The sequence below is a fragment of the Thalassophryne amazonica genome, chromosome 3 (assembly GCF_902500255.1).
Source record: "Thalassophryne amazonica chromosome 3, fThaAma1.1, whole genome shotgun sequence".
NCBI classification, from domain to species: domain Eukaryota; kingdom Metazoa; phylum Chordata; class Actinopteri; order Batrachoidiformes; family Batrachoididae; genus Thalassophryne; species Thalassophryne amazonica.
Window position 1 is genome coordinate 51,928,905 of NC_047105.1, and position 21,895 is coordinate 51,950,799.

Sequence of the window (21,895 nt, forward strand, 5' to 3'; positions counted from 1 at the left end):
GTTAGCTGTTTTACAACTACCCTCTCAAGATTGGCCTATAATTAGCTAAGATAGCTGGGTCAAGTGATGGCTTTTTAAGTAATGGTTTAATTACTGCCACCTTAAAGGCCTGTGGTACATAACCAACTAACAAAGATAGATTGATCATATTTAAGATTGAAGCATTAAATAATGGTAGGACTTCCTTGAGCAGCCTGGCAGGAATGGGGTCTAATAAGCATGTTGATGGTTTGGATGAAGTAACTAATGAAAATAACTCAGACAGAACAATCGGAGAGAAAGAGTCTAACCAAATACCGGCATCACTGAAAGCAGCCAAAGATAACGATACATCTTTGGGATGGTTATGAGTAATTTTTTCTCTAATAGTCAAAATTTTGTTAGCAAAGAAAGTCATGAAGTCATTACTAGTTAAAGTTAATGGAATACTCAGCTCAATAGAGCTCTGACTCTTTGTCAGCCTGGCTACAGTGCTGAAAAGAAACCTGGGGTTGTTCTTATTTTCTTCAATTAGTGATGAGTAGAAAGATGTCCTAGCTTCACGAAGGGCTTTCTTATAGAGCAACAAACTCTTTGTGGTGTGACATCAAACTGACCTGGAGAATACTCTAACATACAGTGATGCAAATAAGTATTTGATCCACTGTCGATTTTGCTAGTAACTCAGAGACAGAATCTAAAAAAAAAACAAAAAACAAAAACAGAAAATCACATTGTATGATTTTTACATAATTAATATGCATTTTATTGCATGAAATAAGTATTTGATACAATAGAAAAACAGTCCTTAACAGGGCCGTATATAGAAATGTGAAAGGGGGGGTTCAGATCCTTGAGTTGGGGGTCTAGTGGGCCGCAGGGCCCCCGGTGGGGTCGAGGGGCAACGCCCTTGTGGGGGGCTCAGGGGGGTGAAGCCCCCCGAAGCAGAAGCTTTTTGAGGATTTCGAGGGGTAAAAAGCTACATAAATTTCATTTGAAACCCAAAATGTATCATTTTAGGAAATACATTTTTATATACAAATAGTTCTTGCTTGGGATTGGATCAGTTCAAAGGATTCAAAGGATTCAAAAGAATTTTATTGTCATATGCACAAAGGAACATGTTCCCTGCACAATGAAATGTTTACTGCATTTAACCCATCCTAATTGCCACTTAGGAGCAGAAGTCGCCTTTAGGCGCCCGGGGACCAGATCCAGATGTATGTCCTGCCTTAGGTCAACAGCAGGGCTGAGCAAACCATGACCAGCCTCATGACGACAAACGACACACACAAACACACACATAAGCTGGCCCGGTACATGAACACATATAAAAAGCACACACAAGGTAAGACTTGGGAAAGAAAAACCTTCATTGCTGCTGCATTGAATCATGTAGCAGCAATGCAGGAAAAAACCCATCAGCACAATGAACAATGATCACACACAACAACAGAACGAGAGACGATGACCGAGATTTGTAAGAGTCCAGTTATCAGACAGAACACCCGGAGGCCGCCTTTAGGCACCATCAACAGCCTTGCTCGTCCGTTCTGGAGGGAGGAAGGGCCCAGCCCTGAATAGTCCACTGTCCACAGTCAACATCAGAGCTGGAGAAGCTGAGGGCGGGGGAAGACCTGGGGGTGAGGCATGAGCGTTGTTCTTCTCCAGGAGGTTTTTATCACAGCGGCCTTGAAGTGCAGCTGTGTTTTGGGAAGCCGAATGAAAATCCAGATTAGCAGACGCCTGAAAGATTCCACAGTCTGAGACAAGTGGCTTTCAATACATCTGAATTAGGAGAGGAGATGTGGTCATTACTGACGATCAATGCGGTTTTCCAGTGCAGCGATCCTACCAGAGATGGTTCCCAACGCGTGGTTCCCAACGCGCGGTTAACACCCGCCGATTGAGCTGACACTGCACTTCAAATTGAATCAATCATGTGGGGCAGCCTGGACGGGCCAATTATTGCCGCTTCCACTTTCTTAATTTTCCGGTAAACCAGCGCTGTGCCCGCTCCACACAGCAGGAACCCGGTCACCACCATGTCAAATATATACACATCTTCGACGTCCTCCACAGACACTGTGTAAAGGCACATGACCTGCCATTTCCTCCAACTGTCCATCACGTAACCCATCACATGTGTCCCGGCAGAACAGGTCGGGTCCTCTGCTCCCGAATGTCTTGTAGAAAAAATAGTGTCAATTGCATTCAGAGACCACTTTAACAGATCCATTTTTGCTGTTTCCAGAAGAGCAAAGCTGACAGCCTCACAGACAGCACGCCACAGAAGCAGGAAAGATAAGGAGGGAGGGAGAAGAGAAAAATGCGACCGTCTCGGCCGAGAGCAAGGAGGCAAAAAAATGCAGTGGGTGGTTCTTATGGCAACCACCATAAGAACCACCCAGGAAGAACCAAGATAACATTAATGCAAACTTTATACCTGCCTGTCGGTTGCGAATGACGCAACCGACAGACGTGAAAAAACTCACGCATGCACACGAAGGTTCAAGCTTGTCTGATGCAAGCGCACGATTCAAATCCATATAGTTTTTGCAAAAAATAAAAAGGTCGGATAGTTTTCTAACAGACCTTGTATTTAGCGGTATTAATATTCGCGTTTACATTACGAATATGTACGTATATGTATGTTATGTATTAAAATAGCGGTATTTAATTTGGCGACCTTGTTTAACTCGCGAAATTCGCATAATAAATCCCACGCAAATATTTGCACCTTTACAGTATTTGCAACAGGAAGGAGAAGCTCCCTTTATTTCTCAGCTTATACATACAAACATGTTATTACAAACCAGACAAGTGTAATTGTGTGTCTACATGGGTATTTACAAGCCTACTAATCTGTTTGATATCAGAGGAGGATAGGGACCAGGGAGCAAAAATTCTCAACCCCCATGGGAAAAGTTTATCTAGCAGTTTCCCCTTTCATCACTTAAGGGATTACTCTGGCAGAGGAAACTGAAACTTGAGGGTGTGTGATATAGCTGTGTAACAGTTAGTGCTTGTTGCTTATTATCAATGAAAAGAAAATACATAACATTGATATCCAGGTCAGAAAAAAATCAGCAGAATTCTCTGGGGGGTCGGTTGAACCCCCTGAACCCCCTCCATATACGGGCATGCTTAATATTTGGTGCAGAAATTTTTGTTTGCATTACAGAGGTCAGACTTTTGCTGTAGTTCTTGACCAGGTTTGCACACTTGGTCCACTCCTCCATACAGATCTTATCCAGATATTTCAGGTTTCAAGTTTTAGCTCCTTCTAAAGATTTTCTATTGGTTTCAGGTCTGGAGGCTGGCTAGGCCACTCCAGGACCTTGTGGTTGTTGCCTTCTCACCAAGCTGCTTGCCTGTTGTCCTGTAGTCCATCCCAGCCTTGTGAAGGTCTACAGTTTTGTCCCTGGTGTCCTTAGACAGCTCTTTGGTCTTGGCTATGGTGGACAGGTTGGAGTGTGATTGATTGAGTGTGTGAACAGGTGTCTTTTATACAGGTAACAAGTTCAAACAGGTGCAATTAATATAGGTAAAGAGTGCAGAATAAGAGGGCTTCTTAAAGAAAAATTAACAGGTCTGTGAGAGCCAGAATTCTCACTGATTGGTAGGGGATCAAATACTTATTTCATGCAATAAAATGCAAATTAATTATTTAAAAATCATACAATGGGATTTTCTGGAATTTTCTTTTGTTTTTTTTTTTAGATTCTGTCTCTCACAGTTGAAGTGTACCTACGATAAAAATTACAGGGGTCTCCATTCTTTGTAGGTGGGAAAACCTGCAAAATTGACAGTGGATCAAATACTTATTTCCCCCACTGTAAGTAGGATTCGAACCCAGGTCTACATATTGGCAGACTACCTCCTTATTCACTGAGCTACATGTCACAATGGGTGTGAAATGTGCTAAATCAACATACTGTGGTGACATCTTCTGGAAACAGAGAAGACAAGATAAATGACTTTTTAGGGTTAGGTGAGGGCATCATTGTTTACTGGCATGCTGACCAGATTTCTTGTAAATTAATGCAGTCTCACGGGGTCCCACATTTTTCTGTACAAAATTATTGTGGAGAACATAATAAAACCGTAGCACAAGGAACATACATAGTACACCTAAAATAATAAATGCTATCATGGACAACAAACGATGTACCAATGACTAATGACAAAACAATGTCGTATTGCATGATGGAAAAAGACACATCTCAGCACCCTTTAATATTTTAATGCTTATTAAAGCAAAAATTCTGACCAGATATTTAAAATGCTCTGGAGAGGAGTTTCTGTGTAGGCTCTCAGTTGTCCAGGTGGTTTCCATAGTAGAAAAAGCTTGAATCTTCGACTTGACTGGGTTTCTTGACGCGAGGATTTTTCGCTTCAAATCGCAGAAGCTTCCTCAGCTAAAATTCTTGCTCTGGTGGTCTGACTTCTGTCTTGACTCTTGTAGAGAAGAATAATGAAGAAGTCACAAAAGCTGGAGTTTTAAACCTAACCAGAGTAAGTTTGGTAAGTTGTAAGTTTGGTCCTTTCTCTACTTTCCTTTCTCTACTGTGTCCTTTCTCTACTGTGTCTCTACTTGAAAGGACCAAACTTACACCAGACCACATCTGCCAACTCTTGGAGATCTGTCTTAACACCACTTATTTCCTGTTTAGGGGGAATTACTACAGGCAGATTCATTGTTGTGCGATGGGGTCTCCGTTATCCCCCATTGTGGCCAATCTGTAAATGGAGCGAGTGGAGAAGACAGCCTTGACGTCTTTCACGGGCATCTCTCTCACTCACTGGTTCAGATATGTTGATGACACATGGGTTAAAATCAAGCAACAGGAAGTTGAGGACTTTACAGAACACATCAACTCGGTGGACGCCAATATCAAGTTCACACGTGAGGATGCCAGAAACAACCATTTAGCCTTCTTGGACTGTGATGTTACGATTGGAGAGAACAGGCACCTCCAGACAGGGGTTTACAGAAAACCAACTCACACTGACCAATATCTGCTCTTTGGCTCAAACCACCCCCTTGAACACAAGCTCGGGGTGATCAGGACGCTTCAACACAGAGCCCTACAGGTGCCCACAACTGCAGAGGGAAGGGCTAAAGAACAACAACTTGTACGGAAAGCCCTCACAGTATGTGGGTACCCACGATGGTCCCTGGACAAAGTGCAGAAGTCCCAGAAAACAAAGAGACCAGATAGACAGGAGACGGAGACAAGAAGAAGAGGAGTGTCTCTCCCTTATTTAGCAGGAGTAGGGGAAAAATTACAAAGGATCTTCAGACAGCACAAAATCCCAGTTTACTTTAAACCGGTTAACACCTTGAGACAGAAATTAGTTCACCCTAAGGACAGGATCCCTAGTTACAAACAGAGCAATGTAGTGTATTCGATCAGATGTCAGGAAAACTGTAACGAACACTACATAGGTGAGACTAAGCAAACTTTACACAAAAGGCTATACCAGCACCGCAGAGAGGGCGCCAGTGGACCTCAGTCTGCAGTTCATCTCCACCTTAAAGACACTAACCACACATTTGAGGACAAGGGAGTTAAAATATTAGCCAGAGAGAAGAAATGGTTTGAGAGAGGGGTCAAGGAGGCATTCTTTGTGAAACAGTTGAAACCCAGCCTTAACTGGGGAGGGGGTCTGAGACACACTTTATCCCCTGTTTACAATGGGGTATTCAGGTCAAAGCAGTTTCAGTATTTTGTTCATGGTAATGAGTCATTCACGTCATCAGCAGAGTCGTCAATGAAGCCATCAGGAGAGGGTCCCTCCCATCATTAGGAGGGACAGCTGCCCTGTCATTAGGAGGGTGCTAACTAGAGCACAATAGGTGCTAATTAGAGCTATTGTTTAGTCACTGGCCTATAGCAGTCTGCCTCTCGGTCTCCAGCTTTTGTGACTTCTTGATTATTCTTCTCTACAAGAGTCAAGACAAAAGTCAGACTACCAGAGCAAGAATTTTAGCTGAGGAAGCTTCTGCAATTTGAAGTGAAACGTCCTCGCGTCAAGCAACCCAGTCCAGTCGAAGATTCAAGCTTTTTCTACTGTGGAGAGGAGGTGGCTCTGTGGGAAAGGATTTGATCTATTAATATGTAGACTGGGGTTGAAATCCAGGTGTGTGTGTGTGTGTGTGTGTGTGTGTGTGTGTGTGTGTGTGTGTGTGTGTGTGTGTGTGTGTGAGACGGAGACCAGCAGGAGTCGCAGTGCATATGGCAGTCAGTAAACCTCACTCCCCAAAAAACACACTTTGGCTACAGACACTAGGGTTTTACCTTCCTGGTTAGCACGCCTGCCTCCCATGCCAGAGATTGTGAGTTCATGTCAAGCGAGTGGAGAGACAACACATACACAACACAGAGGTTAAATGTGCTCCAGGCTATCTCTCTGTGTCCTTGCACAAAACATTTAAACTGCATCATCTTAGTCCACCCATCTGTAAACGGGTACAAACTTTTACTGGGGAAATAACCTGTGGAGGACTGGCGTCCTCTTCAGGGGGAGTCGTAGACGCTCATCTGTTTCATGTTATAGGATCCTCACGATTCATGTACATTCTGTGATTGGACTTTAAGAGGCTACAGACGGTGTATCCGGGGTTCCGTGGCCACTTTAACAAGTGTAACCTTGTTGTTGGAGGTAAACAGCCTGTGTAAGTAACAAATGCTGTGTCTCACGCGTTGTCACTCACCCTCACCTGAGGTCTCACTGTTGTTTCCTTCTGCCATTCACGTCAGTGGTTCCAGTGACACTATCTGAGTGATGTATTACTTATATGCCTTAATTTTTTTTGTGTGCCAGAGACTTGATGTTTTTTGCTAAATGAAATGTCAAATGCAGCTCTAAAGAGGTGACAGCTCAGCAATAACCACAATTGTTTGACGTTGTGATTAACGGCCTGCAGTGCTAACCTGTGAGATGTAATTTTTCAGCAATGCAGATAAGAAATGATGTCGTTGCAGTTTGTTTGCTAGGATAAGATGAAATATAATCCTTTCTGTAGTGTTTGTTGAATCATTACAGTGACTATACAAAGCCTACACACCCTCAGCGGTATACAATTTTTAATGATGTCCTGCTCTGTTATGCTGCATGATAAAACTGTGACTGATCAAAAAAGACAAATGTTATACGAGTCTCTAATCACAGTCACTGAAGCTTGTAGTTCTTTCAGATTTGTCACAGGTGTCTTGATGGCTTCCCTCACTAGTGTCCTTCGTGTAACCTTACCAGCCCCCAGAACAAGAACATAGGCAATAGTAGGCAAGAAGGAAAAACTCCCTTGGGATTTTTTTTTTTTTGATTGTCAGAAGACACCTCAAGCAGACCAGAGTCAGAGAGGTGACCATTTGCTTTGGCCATATTACTAATGACAAAAATCAAGAAAGTATAACAGGGAAATGTCCAGCATGCCTAACAGCCAAGCCACCTGGTCCTTTCTGTGTGGCATTTGCATGCTTTCCCCGTGTTTGTGTGGGGTAACGCCAAATGAACTGGCTTCATCCCACGTTGAAAGACATGCAGGTTAGGTGAACTGGAAACTTTAAACTGCCCATAGGTGTGAACATAATTGTCTGTCTATATGTGGCCCTGCGATGTAGTAGCAACCTGTCCAGAGTGTACACCTCCTCTTGCCCTATGACTGCTGGGATAGGCTACAACCAACACCCCCCCCCCCCCCCGCCCTTGCCCGTTAACTGGAATAAGTGGGTATAGAACATGAGTGAATATTAAGATGCTTGCTATTGTTACATCACAAAAAACAAATTCCCAAGGTTATAGAATTCCTTACACATAGTGGTGTAGGAAGGAAGGACGGAAAAGCTGTTGTAACAAAGCATTTGTAACCTGTTAGGTTCATTACCATACCTTCATAGTCATGAAACTGCCCTGTAAGGTAGGGAAATAGTCTTTAAAATGGTAGCTGTCGAACTTTGTTTAATTTAAAGACACAAAAAACTGGCGATCATGTTCAAGGGTGCAGGACTCGTACCCTGATAATGGTACAAGCAGAGCCAAACAGCACTGCTCCCTTTTTTATCCATTCCTATAACTTCACACAAAGAAATAAGGTTAAAAAAAATGACCCTGTAAGGTATGGAAATGACATTAAAGTGATAACTGTGGCATTTTGTTTTATATAACTGGTGATCCCATTCAAAGGTACAGTGTTCCTACCCTGCTAGGGTACAACTTGAGCAAGAAAGCAATGCACCCTTTTACACCCATTGCCTTGATTCCATGGTGTGTACAATGTAGTTGCAGCTCAAATGTAAAAAGAAAAAAACTTTACATCATACTTGTCAGCAAAGTTTGCTTTCAGAAGTTGAAATGTTTCCTCTTGGGCATCTTGAACCAGCCTCCTTCTCTTTTTCACATAAGTAGGGGTGAGCTTTCCCAGGACAAAGAGAAGAATATATAATGGAATGAAAAAGAGGAGGGTGAGTGGGACACACAAAGAGAAAGTGGGTGCGTGAGTGAGTGGGCGCAGTGGTTAAAAGCCATCGTAGTTTTCACTGTATTCAATACCTCAAACAACTTCTGAGTGTGGCAGAAAAGCAGAGACATTTTCCCCGATTACAGACGGCACTGCAAACCCACTGCAGACTCCAGCGAGTCTGAGATCCACCATGCACTCTGTAGTTAGAGCGAGAGCAGCTCCCCTCTCCTCTAGTCCTTTCACACATGGTACAGTCCATTTAAAAGGCAGCATGTCATCTCAGTGTGTGCTGGGTCCTCTCAGAGAGCAGCTGCACACAGCACATTCTCCTCGGCGGGAGCTCTGGTGCACTGCATCTCCTCTTCCCTCTACTCTTGCTCTCCTTTCACTTTGCCCGCACAGATGTTATTCTGCACGCAGTAACAGGTGGACATTGTCTCTGTGTGACAACAGCAGAGCAGCCGGCGTCTTTTATTTATGTGTGTGAAGTAAACTGTGAGAGGAGAAGTACAGGTGGAGGAGGAGGAGAGGGTCTTAGTTTCGCCCCCTAATGCTGCACTTGACATCATGCTGCTCTGTGTGGATTCGATCCTCAGGGCAAAATCCTTAAAATGATGGAGGACAACAAACAGCTGGCACAGAGGATTGATGGGGCCATCCAGTCCGCCAGTCAGGAAGTGACTAACCTGCGCTCCGAGCTCTCCGCCACCAGCCGCAGGCTGGCGGAGCTGGGTGCCAGCAGTCCCCCCGCTGTGGAAAACCATGTCCAGCACAACCACCACGATGACAGCCTGCACTACCGGGGTGAGTGTCCAATGTGTACGTCAGTGCATGCATGCTAGAGCTTTAGACATGGACTTATTTTACCCAAACTTGCATGCAGAGTGACAGTGGAAAGAAAACAGAGCATGTGCTGTTATTAGGAGGGAGGGGTTGAGGTTAGAGATCGCGGGCCAGAGGCGGCTGGGTTTGGTTTCCCAGGCAGCAGCAGCAGTGGCAGCAGCTGCTGCTGTTCTCTGTCCAGCTCTGGCCCGTTTTCTCTGCACTGGCAACGAGTCCCAAACTGCAATTAGGGCCCACAAGCATCTCTGACAGGATCTGGCAACATCATGCCACCTTTACGTGGACTGGACAGAGATGTGCTGAATTTATAATAAGCTTCACACTGATGTTTTGTGGCATAATTGGGTGAAAATGGTTTGTTCACTTTTAAATTTATGGTTTTATATCAGGAGGTCAGATGATTTCTATTTTAAGTAATAGTATAAAACCATGAATTAGAAATATTGTTTAATACTGAGTTGTTGCATTGCTAATGATGTCTGCTTTCAATATATTAATATATTTAAATGTTTGATGGTGCCTAATTAAATTCACTGTGGATTCTGTGAAGCTACTTTTCACTCATTAACGAGTTTGTTGTTGAAAGGATCAAGAATATCTTTTTTATTACTCCGTTTTTTACCCTATGTTGGCTTAATATGTGAATTGAAAGTGGACAGAATACAACAGTTTGTCTTTCAATCATTTTAAATGATTGAGTGAGAAGGTTCAGCCTGTTAACAGAATATAGAAATCATTTCCTGCTGGGTGGACCTCAAGAATATTTAACATGCTAAAGCAGTGGAAATGTGAACCTCATGTTGGAGATGGACTGTGAGGTGGAGGCCTGAGGTGGGTGCTGCATGTTGCCATCTGCATTTACAAGTGACCCTGTCGTGGGGAGAGGCCCACTCACGGTGTGGGCGGCCCCTACCTGTGGTGCTGACGCCTGTGTGGACTTCTCATCTACTTTGTTGTTATGTTGTTTGATTTTCTATTTTCTGTTTCTTCAGCTTTGTAAAACATGGCAAAACCTTGTAACTTTTAGAATGGCTTAAGGAGTGGGTCACCCCTCTGAGTCTGGTCTGCTTGAGGTTTCTTCCTCAGTATCATCAGAGGAAGTTTTTCCTTACCACTGTCGCCTGTGTGCTTGCTCTAGGGGTGAATAAGGTTTGACCGCACTTGTGTGAAGCACCTTGAGGCAACTTCTTGGTCCGTAGGATCTGAACAAGTAGTCAAATAAGTCTCCTCTTGTTGTATTCACCAAGGAAGGTTTTTGTTTTATTTATTTATTATTATTTTATTATTTATTTATTTTGCTTTTGTTTGTCTTCATGTTTTTCTTTGTCCTTGAGCCTGTTTAAGAACTGATCTGATCCTGAGCATTTTTTCCCCACTTTGAGATGTGTCTTCCACAGTGGTGCTCCGACAGTCTGAGCAGGTTCAACAGAACCCAACAATATGAACAGCATCATGTGGGGGTTATCCATGTTATATCCATGTTTTTACTTTCTGTGGCTACAATACAAGAGGTCTAACAGGATTTCCACCATGTTATGTGTGATTTCCACCAAAATTTAAAATGGTGAGACAAGGTTCACAAAAAGATCAAGAATTTGACATTGTTAATGGTTTTTCAAAAAAATTCTCATTAAAATCATAAAACTGCAATATTAATCACCGCATGGTGCTATTCATTTATTTTGTAGCTGCTCAGATTGTTGGAGTGCCACCGCCATATAATGTCTCATACTGCAGCTGCTAACACTTGAGATACAACTCTTACCTGTAAACACGTCCTGTTTTTCCACAATTTTCCACAACAGAAGACTTTATTTCTACATATTCATTAATTTCTCTTGAAACTCAAACTGTACACAGAGCTTCTTAACATCTATAAACAGACAAGTATGTAGTATTTTGCAAATCTGGACAGTGCTGTGAATCCAGTGAAAATTGAAGTCAAGTGATGATGGATAGTTTATAGGTTTTAAGATCAAAGGTTTAGACTATAGTAAGGTCAGATAAAATCTGGGCACATGTGCTGATGGGTGCATATTGCTGCATCCACCACACGACAAAACCACCCTCGGTCCTGATTGGAAACCATCAAGGTGGCCCACTGGTCCACCCTGCCTCCAGAGAGGAGGTATGCGCGGTGCTAAGTGCCTTTTAGCAGATTTTCTTTAATGTTGTACTGTAAGGTGTTAATATTTTTGTAACATTTCAAAAACTAATGGATACAGACTGATTTAAACTGAAGAGCAGGCAATGTCTTATTGCCCTCAAATAAATTTTGGCCCTGACGTGGAGTTATATGTGCTCCAACAAATATGTGGCTACTGGTCACGTGGACAGGTGTCCATGTACATCGGATTAAAAAAAACAAAAAGCAAAACAGTCAGTCATGTCCAAACTTTTCTTCTGGTAGCTTTTGTGTTGTAGGTAACTTACTGAGCCAGACACCAGGTAGCGATCCATACCTGACAGATTGTTGGCTATTGATGCAGGTATGTGTTCTAAAAAGTGTTCTAAAAGCGCATCCTTTTGCTGAGGATAAGTTAGTGTTGAACTGTGATCACAGCCTTGGGTCCCACTTGGGATGCAGAGGACTTACCCTCCAGTCGGATTAGCTACAAGTGAGGTTGGCAAGGAGTTGGGTTTGTAGCTTGATGGGTTTCCATCTTGTGGTTAGATTAGATTAGATTAAATTAGATTAGATTAGATAAGCCTTTATTCATCCCTCAATGGGGAAATTTCAGATTTCCACACTCACATTCCACATACAAACAGCAATTGATCTACAGTTATTACTTGTTTACCGTAATAATGGCACACATCAGAATTAGGACAACACATATACATTTGACATTGTTTATGTGCACTAAACTTGAATCAGTCCATTTTCCAATTGAGGCTATGTGAGTGTGTTGGTAGCCGCTGCAACTATCAAGTCGCGCTGCCTGCCAGCTTGGGAAAGAACGGAGGCCAGCCACAGGAAGGGAGGGGCAGGAAAGAGGTGAGAGGAGAAAACTGGAGCATGCTTCAGTCCATGTGTAAGTCTGTCAGTTTATTGTCCTTGTGGGTTGAGATAAGAATGGAGCCGAATAATCTCACCAGAGCCTGGATAAATTCCTCTGGAGGTAAACAGTGGGCAATTGACCTTGATGCTAGATAGCCTGTAGTGTTGCAGCCGAGCAGTGAAAAACACTTTTAACAGTTTCCACTCGCACAGCCAAATCCCAATTATGAATTAAGAATATTCCCAATATTGAATTAAGAATATTCGCTGGCCTCCGAAACCTTCAGCTTCAACTGCAAGGCACGCATCAGCTCCAAGGTGTCATCCAATTTGTGTCTGAGTTCAAGAGTCAACGCAGTCTGAGAATGCACTACCTTGCCGACCTCATTAATCATGACAGACAAGTGAGGGCCCGTGGTTCTTGATGCCGCCGTCTTGCCAATTTTCCGGTAGATCAGGGCAACACATAAGCCAAAAAGTACCAGCCCTGCTACCATGAGACCAAAAATGAATAAATCCTCGACATCCTCAACGGAGAAAGGCGCCAAGCATGCCACACGCCAGGAACTCCAGGAGTTGAGGACATAGCCCGCAGGATACGTTCCATCTGGGCAGGCAGGATCCCCCGGTCCTGACCTTCTTGTAGAAAAAATGGTGTCAATAGCGTTCAGAGACCAGCTGATCAATTCCATGGTTAATCCAATAGTAGTCCAATAGATCCAGAATCCAATATAGTTTTGAGGAATCCACAGTCTGGTGGAGTAGGGACTTGAAGTTTAAAAGCAATAAGGGAGAGTGGAGGAGATGCGACCGCCCTCGTCAGAGTCCCAAGCTGTTACTTGCCACTATTGTGCACAATGTTTAATGATACATTATAAAGGACCGGCAAACCTGACATCACTGAGAGCTTTTCTTCCAAGCTTGACGGAAACAAAGTTTAATTGATTTTTTTTTTTTCTGTAAAACACATGTTGTGGTGAGATTCCTGTATTGCTGGATAGCTTACTAACGTCTGTGTAAGAGTAGTAGTATTATCTGGTTACAAAAAAACTGGATTTTTAGATTTAAAAGTGTGTATTTCTTGGTCACTTTAACTAAATATAAGAGAACCATGGCAGACATATTTATACAGAAATACAGCTATGTCCGAGTGTATTCCGCCATCCTAGATTGTTTGTTTCGAGCAACAAATCAACATACGTTATGCTGCCTTCTCTCAGATAGGCAATCACTGGGTCAAGTGTCTCATCATTTGCATAAAATAGACTTTTCATGTATTTTGGCACCACCTAGGTGCTGGCATAATGGCTACTTGTCTCTTGTCGCTGTAAATACCTACCCTGATTGAAAGTGAATACCAGGTCATCTCTTTGACACTTTGACAAGGGGCGAGGAGCTGATTTATCTGACATGCTGGTCTTTAGTTTTTACCCATACAGACAGTGTTCAGTTTTGGGTGTCTGTTGGGTTATTGGTGTGTCCATCCACATCTATACAGCCATACTCTGTAGTTAAAAAATGATAAAAGTTTTGGTTATTAAGCCATTATAAAGTCAGTTAAAACTTGTCTGATTTACAGTTGTTAAAATTAGCTCATGAACAGTTAATACTGCGTCTAGGTTAAACCCGAGCATGTTAGAACCACTTTAGAGCTTGGTGAAAGTCACTTTAAATCAGATAAATAAGATTACCATATTTTATGGAGTATGAGTCGTGTTTTTTTTTTTTTTTTACATGTGGGAGAACCAGCGACTTATACTCCTGTGTGACTTATATACCAAAAATTCACAAGTGTTTTATTAATAATAGTAATTATAATTACTATTTATATCAAACTTGGAATCAAAGCACTAAACAAAATTAACTTCAATAATAAAAAAATAAATGCCAGTAATAAAAATAAACTACAACAATGCACAAAAATACCATATAAAGAGCTCATAACACAGAAAAAAGTGCTACTTAGTGTGACTTATACTCTGGTAAATACGGTATTTCTGTTTTAATCATATTAAAATCAGGTTATGATGGACAGGAGAAAAGTAGACATGCAGTGTGGTAAGAACAATAAGTCTAGGAGCATTGGAGGTGGGTACAGACTGTTCTACCATGTTGTGTATAGGTAGAGAAATGGTGTAGGAATAATCCTGGAAGGGTCCATGAACTTGCCAAGTTCAAGTTCACATCAAATACTTATGTTTCTAGGCTGAAAAGGGTGAAGAGTGCATTGGAGGTCACGTGAGTGCATGGCAAAGTGATGAGTGTGAAGAATGGAACTGGTGGTAATGAACATCATCTTTGCACATGCTCCATAAGATTTCTGGAGTGAGTGAGATGAGGTGGAACAGGTTTGGATGATTAAGGATGCAGTTGAAAATGTGCTGACAAATGTAGAGACTGTGTTGAGAACGTGGAGGGAGTACTTTGACAGGCCGATGACATGGAGTGAGTGAATTGGAGTGCGTGATGGATCGGTAAGGATGATGTGAGGAGGGGTATAAAGAGGATGAAGAGTGGAAAGGGAGTTGATCCAGAAGACAACCCAGTGCAGGTGTGGAAACATTTAGGCAAGATGGCAGTCATAATTTTTAATGAGATGAACAAAATCTTGAAAAGTGAGAAGTCGCCTGGTGATTGGAGAAGTGTTTGACAATAATAGTGATGTGTAGAACTGTAGGAAATACAGAGGCAGTGCACTACAGATGCAGTGTTTGCTTTGAGTGAGGTGATGATCAGAAGGAGTTGCACTGTGTATTTGTGGATAAAGCTTAGGATAGGGTGGTGAGAGAAGAGTTGTGGTATTGTATAAGAAATTCAGAAGTGGTAGAGAAGTATGTGAGCATGGTGCAGTACATGGATGAGGAGACTGAGACAGTCATGAGCAACCCAGTCTCATACTATTTCGTCATGGCATCACGAAAAGTAAAATAATCTATTAGTTCATGATACCATCATGAAAAGCACCACATTTTTGTGACAGGAGCACAAATTCATTTCATGAAAATATCACGAAATGCAGGTTGATGTGGGGTGGGGTGTTGTGGGGGTTATGGTTAGGGTGAGAGGAAGGGAGAGGGTTAGGTTACAGTTAGGGTTATGGGAAGAGGTAGTGTTAGAAATCGTAAAATAAAAAAGTGTTATGAAAATGTGATTCATTTTGTGACAGGAGCATGAAAAAAAAAACCCCATGAAACGGGGCTGAGGTGAGATGTGCAGTAGAGAGAGTTCAAGGTAGAGGTGGGATTACATCAAGGATCAGCTTGACGGATAGGTGGAGGGACAAAATCAGACAGGAGTCCCCATGGGCTATGATTTTGGATGACACTGTGATCTGTAGTCTGAGTAGGGAGCAGGGTGAAGTGATCTGAAGATGCTTTGATTTTCCTTAGGAGTGAAAAGGATGGGCAAGTTTAAGAATGAACAGAACAAAGGGACAGCACAGGTGGTAGAGTTTGGAGGCAAAGTGAGGGAGGCGAGAATGAAATGTTTTGGGTATGTGTCGATTAGGGATGCGGGGTATATATCAGGAGAAGGATGCTGAGGATGGAGCTGCCAGGCAGAAGGAGAAGAGGGGAAGCTACAGAAGAGGTTTGTGGATGTGGTGAGAGAGGACATGCAGATCGTTGGTGTCAAGTCTGGGAGCATGTGCTGGTGTCACGCTTCACCGCATCCACGACACCACAGAACCCTCTTGTGTCCTGGATCCCAACCAACCAGGCAGACAATTGGTCCATCCCCACACCTCTAAAATAACCATTGACTGCCACAAAGTGTGGGCATCCCATCGGCCTTCCACAGCCATTGTTACTGTCACAAAAGGGCAATGTAGAGGACACAGGGGGTTGGTGCTGAGTGACCTCTAATTGTTAATTAAAAGCTGTTTAAAAGTTTGAAAAAGTAATGTACTGGCTAAGCCAGTATAAAACAGTCTATTGTTGTCTGGAGTCGACCAGTTTAAAACCAGTCAACATTTCTCTTAAGTCTGTCTGTCTCATACTTGTCTTTTCAAATTTTCAGGAAACTGACATTTGAGTAACGGCAACAAGTCAAAATTTGTTACATCTCAAAAAGATTTTCAAAAGAGTTGATTACGATTTTACTGTTGTTCAACTTGTAAGTAAATAAACAGTTGCTGTGATTATCAATCAATCAATCAATCAATCAATTTTTTTATATAGCGCCAAATCACAACAAACAGTTGCCCCAAGGCGCTTTATATTGTAAGGCAAGGCCATACAATAATTATGTAAAACCCCAACGGTCAAAACGACCCCCTGTGAGCAAGCACTTGGCTACAGTGGGAAGGAAAAACTCCCTTTTAACAGGAAGAAACCTCCAGCAGAACCAGGCTCAGGGAGGGGCAGTCTTCTGCTGGGACTGGTTGGGGCTGAGGGACAGAACCAGGAAAAAGACATGCTGTGGAGGGGAGCAGAGATCGATCACTAATGATTAAATGCAGAGTGGTGCATACAGAGCAAAAAGAGAAAGAAACAGTGCATCATGGGAACCCCCCAGCAGTCTACGTCTATAGCAGCATAACTAAGGGATGGTTCAGGGTCACCTGATCCAGCCTTAACTATAAGCTTTAGCAAAAAGGAAAGTTTTAAGCCTAATCTTAAAAGTAGAGAGGGTGTCTGTCTCCCTGATCTGAATTGGGAGCTGGTTCCACAGGAGAGGAGCCTGAAAGCTGAAGGCTCTGCCTTCCATTCTACTCTTACAAACCCTAGGAACTACAAGTAAGCCTGCAGTCTGAGAGCGAAGCGCTCTATTGGGGTGATATGGTACTACGAGGTCCCTAAGATAAGATGGGACCTGATTATTCAAAACCTTATAAGTAAGAAGAAGAATTTTAAATTCTATTCTAGAATTAACAGGAAGCCAATGAAGAGAGGCCAATATGGGTGAGATATGCTCTCTCCTTCTAGTCCCCGTCAGTACTCTAGCTGCAGCATTTTGAATTAACTGAAGGCTTTTTAGGGAACGTTTAGGACAACCTGATAATAATGAATTACAATAGTCCAGCCTAGAGGAAATAAATGCATGAATTAGTTTTTCAGCATCACTCTGAGACAAGACCTTTCTGATTTTAGAGATATTGCATAAATGCAAAAAAGCAGTCCTACATATTTGTTTAATATGCGCTTTGAATGACATATCCTGATCAAAAATGACTCCAAGATTTCTCACAGTATTACTAGAGGTCAGGGTAATGCCATCCAGAGTAAGGACCTGGTTAGACACCATGTTTCTAAGATTTGTGGGGCCAAGTACAATAACTTCAGTTTTATCTGAGTTTAAAAGCAGGAAATTAGAGGTCATCCATGTCTTTATGTCTGTAAGACAATCCTGCAGTTTAGCTAATTGGTGTGTGTCCTCTGGCTTCATGGATAGATAAAGCTGGGTATCATCTGCGTAACAATGAAAATTTAAGCAATACCGTCTAATAATACTGCCTAAGGGAAGCATGTATAAAGTGAATAAAATTGGTCCTAGCACAGAACCTTGTGGAACTCCATAATTAACTTTAGTCTGTGAAGAAGATTCCCCATTTACATGAACAAATTGTAATCTATTAGACAAGTATGATTCAAACCACCACAGCGCAGTGCCTTTAATACCTATGGCATGCTCTAATCTCTGTAATAAAATTGTATGGTCAACAGTATCAAAAGCAGCACTGAGGTCTAACAGAACAAGCACAGAGATGAGTCCACTGTCCGAGGCCATAAGAAGATCATTTGTAACCTTCACTAATGCTGTTTCTGTACTATGATGAATTCTAAAACCTGACTGAAACTCTTCAAATAGACCATTCCTCTGCAGATGATCTGTTAGCTGTTTTACAACTACCCTTTCAAGAATTTTTGAGAGAAAAGGAAGGTTGGAGATTGGCCTATAATTAGCTAAGATAGCTGGGTCAAGTGATGGCTTTTTAAGTAATGGTTTAATTACTGCCACCTTAAAAGCCTGTGGTACATAGCCAACTAACAAAGATAGATTGATCATATTTAAGATCGAAGCATTAAATAATGGTAGGGCTTCCTTGAGCAGCCTGGTAGGAATGGGGTCTAATAAACATGTTGATGGTTTGGATGAAGTAACTAATGAAAATAACTCAGACAGAACAATCGGAGAGAAAGAGTCTAACCAAATACCGGCATCACTGAAAGCAGCCAAAGATAACGATACGTCTTTGGGATGGTTATGAGTAATTTTTTCTCTAATAGTTAAAATTTTGTTAGCAAAGAAAGTCATGAAGTCATTACTAGTTAAAGTTAATGGAATACTCAGCTCAATAGAGCTCTGACTCTTTGTCAGCCTGGCTACAGTGCTGAAAAGAAACCTGGGGTTGTTCTTATTTTCTTCAATTAGTGATGAGTAGAAAGATGTCCTAGCTTTATGGAGGGCTTTTTTATAGAGCAACAGACTCTTTTTCCAGGCTAAGTGAAGATCTTCTAAATTAGTGAGACGCCATTTCCTCTCCAACTTACGGGTTATCTGCTTTAAGCTACGAGTTTGTGAGTTATACCACGGAGTCAGACACTTCTGATTTAAAGCTCTCTTTTTCAGAGGAGCTACAGCATCCAAAGTTGTCTTCAATGAGGATGTAAAACTATTGACGAGATACTCTATCTCACTTACAGAGTTTAGGTAGCTACTCTGCACTGTGTTGGTATATGGCATTAGAGAACATAAAGAAGGAATCATATCCTTAAACCTAGTTACAGCGCTTTCTGAAAGACTTCTAGTGTAATGAAACTTATTCCCCACTGCTGGGTAGTCCATCAGAGTAAATGTAAATGTTATTAAGAAATGATCAGACAGAAGGGAGTTTTCAGGGAATACTGTTAAGTCTTCTATTTCCATACCATAAGTCAGAACAAGATCTAAGATATGATTAAAGTGGTGGGTGGACTCATTTACTTTTTGAGCAAAGCCAATAGAGTCTAATAATAGATTAAATGCAGTGTTGAGGCTGTTATTCTCAGCATCTGTGTGGATGTTAAAATCGCCCACTATAATTATCTTATCTGAGCTAAGCACTAAGTCAGACAAAAGGTCTGAAAATTCACAGAGAAACTCACAGTAACGACCAGGTGGACGATAGATAATAACAAATAAAACTGGTTTTTGGGACTTCCAATTTGGATGGACAAGACTAAGAGACAAGCTTTCAAATGAATTAAAGCTCTGTCTGGGTTTTTGATTAATTAATAAGCTGGGATGGAAGATTGCTGCTAATCCTCCGCCCCGGCCCGTGCTACGAGCATTCTGACAGTTAGTGTGACTCGGGGGTGTTGACTCATTTAAACTAACATATTCATCCTGCTGTAACCAGGTTTCTGTTAGGCAGAATAAATCAATATGTTGATCAATTATTATATCATTTACCAACAGGGACTTAGAAGAGAGAGACCTAATGTTTAATAGACCACATTTAACTGTTTTAGTCTGTGGTGCAGTTGAAGGTGCTATATTATTTTTTCTTTTTGAATTTTTATGCTTAAATAGATTTTTGCTGGTTATTGGTAGTCTGGGAGCAGGCACCGTCTCTACGGGGATGGGGTAATGAGGGGATGGCAGGGGGAGAGAAGCTGCAGAGAGGTGTGTAAGACTACAACTCTGCTTCCTGGTCCCAACCCTGGATAGTCACGGTTTGGAGGATTTAAGAAAATTGGCCAGATTTCTAGAAATGAGAGCTGCTCCATCCAAAGTGGGATGGATGCCGTCTCTCCTAACAAGACCAGGTTTTCCCCAGAAGCTTTGCCAATTATCTATGAAGCCCACCTCATTTTTTGGACACCACTCAGACAGCCAGCAATTCAAGGAGAACATGCGGCTAAACATGTCACTCCCGGTCCGATTGGGGAGGGGCCCAGAGAAAACTACAGAGATGGTTCACACAGTGTACCGGCTCTCCAATAGAGGTTGAGGTTTTTATTTAACTTGGGTAGTCAACGAAAGCCCGAAGCTTGTTTCCAGACGGGTCCACAACACGTGTCTCTCACTCCTTGCCAGCAGTGTTGATGAAAGTGCCAGTTGGGAACGTGACTGCAATACACAAACCCAGATAGCTGGCATCCCAGTCCCACGTGCAAGGCATTACGATACCACATCCCATAACAGCAGTGTTCACATCTGGATGTTGATTATTTAAAACTTTCAAAAGACACTTTTTCCATTGAAAAATGTGTTTGTTTTGGTGTTACTCCAGTGAGAGAGAGAGAGAGAGAGAGAGAATATCTCCTAGCTATAATGTCCACCAATCTATGGTGATGTGAAGAAATGCCTGTTTCTAAAGCTGGCACAGTTATCATTATTGAGAAATGCCAAATACTCCTTGATACAAACATCTCTTGGAAGAAATGTAGGCAACTGGTCATCAGGAGCAAAGCTCTCTTCGTTTTTCTCCCCTCTGTCCCTCTGCCTTCCTTCTCTCTTTTTGGTTCCGCCAGTGTTACCAGGCAGCTCAACTTTCTCGCATTCCTAAATATCAGGGCAGTGATGTCATATTTCCTGTTCCCAGAGGCCAGGCCAACAGTCAGGTGACGGCGAGGCCAATCAAACTAAACAGAGCCGCATGTAGTCCTACTCGCACCCCCCCCCCGCCCCCACCCTTTGCCTTCACAGTCGATCCCTCATCTTGCCTGTATAAAGAGGGATGATCTTAGTTTAATGGTTTTTTGAAAAGATTAAATGTTGGTTTAATGTGTGATGAACCAGAGTCGGCGTCCAGTGGCTTAGGGAGATTAAAGATTCTTTAGTGTCTGTCAATCTGTTTGTTGGCTGTACCACCGTGCGCCACCTCAAAGCTGCAGAGCAGACAAAGACTATTGATATGCATGATGTGACTTTTAAATTCATTACACGGCAGCAAAAATGTCAGAATTTCTGCTGTGCTTCACCTCCATGAGGAGCCTCAGTAACAAGATGTCTGATAAGGATATTAACACTGTACTTCAGCTGCTGGCCTTGAACACTGCCCTTCTCACCAAAATTATGTGTCAAAACAAGATGTTCAAGTTTCTTTCTGCCAGCCGTCACCCGCCGTATGTTCAGCACTACACCTTTGGTTTTCAGTATTTTGTGTTATTTCAAGCTTCAGTGTGTAGGATTTAGGGGTGTTTATTAGCAGAAATGGAATACACCATTCATAACCATCTGTTCATTAGAGTGTAATTACCTGAGACAATGAATGAGTGTGTTTTCTGAGCAGTCTTCATACCTGCATGGGAGCAGGTATGGACACCGCCGTGTTACAATGCCATATTGCTAGAGTAGTCGAAAAGGGACATACTTACTCCAATTTTCACATTTTATAGTTTGGCTGAGAGGCCAAAGCTACTCACACACAGAAGGTGTGTGCATGGAATGTTAGTGTCAACCATTCAGTTTCAATTTATTTCATTTATATAGTGCCAAATCACAACAAAGCTGCCTCAAGGCGCTTCACACAAGTAAGCTCCAACCTTACCAAACCCTAGAGCAGGGGTCACCAACCCTGTTCCTGGAGGGCCCACACCCTGCATGTTTTCTAACTCTATTAATTAACTCAGTGTGCTCGGTGTGCTCAGCCAATCAAGAGCTGGAAAACACCACTT

At 42.3% G+C, this 21,895-nt stretch overlaps 1 protein-coding gene across 6 annotated transcripts in view; it reads left to right on the forward strand.

Annotated features, from left to right (window-relative positions):
- The window catches only part of kaznb (kazrin, periplakin interacting protein b), a 465,815-nt gene that overhangs the window by 194,699 nt on the left and 249,221 nt on the right, over positions 1-21,895 (forward strand). For all 6 annotated transcript variants that reach the window (XR_004559532.1, XR_004559533.1, XM_034166256.1 and 3 more), the window contains exon 4: positions 9,046-9,253. Coding sequence is in view for 4 of the 6 variants with exons in the window: in XM_034166256.1 (XP_034022147.1) it covers positions 9,046-9,253 (208 nt within the window). In the remaining 2 variants the exon portion in view is untranslated. The remainder of the gene's footprint in view (positions 1-9,045; positions 9,254-21,895) is intronic.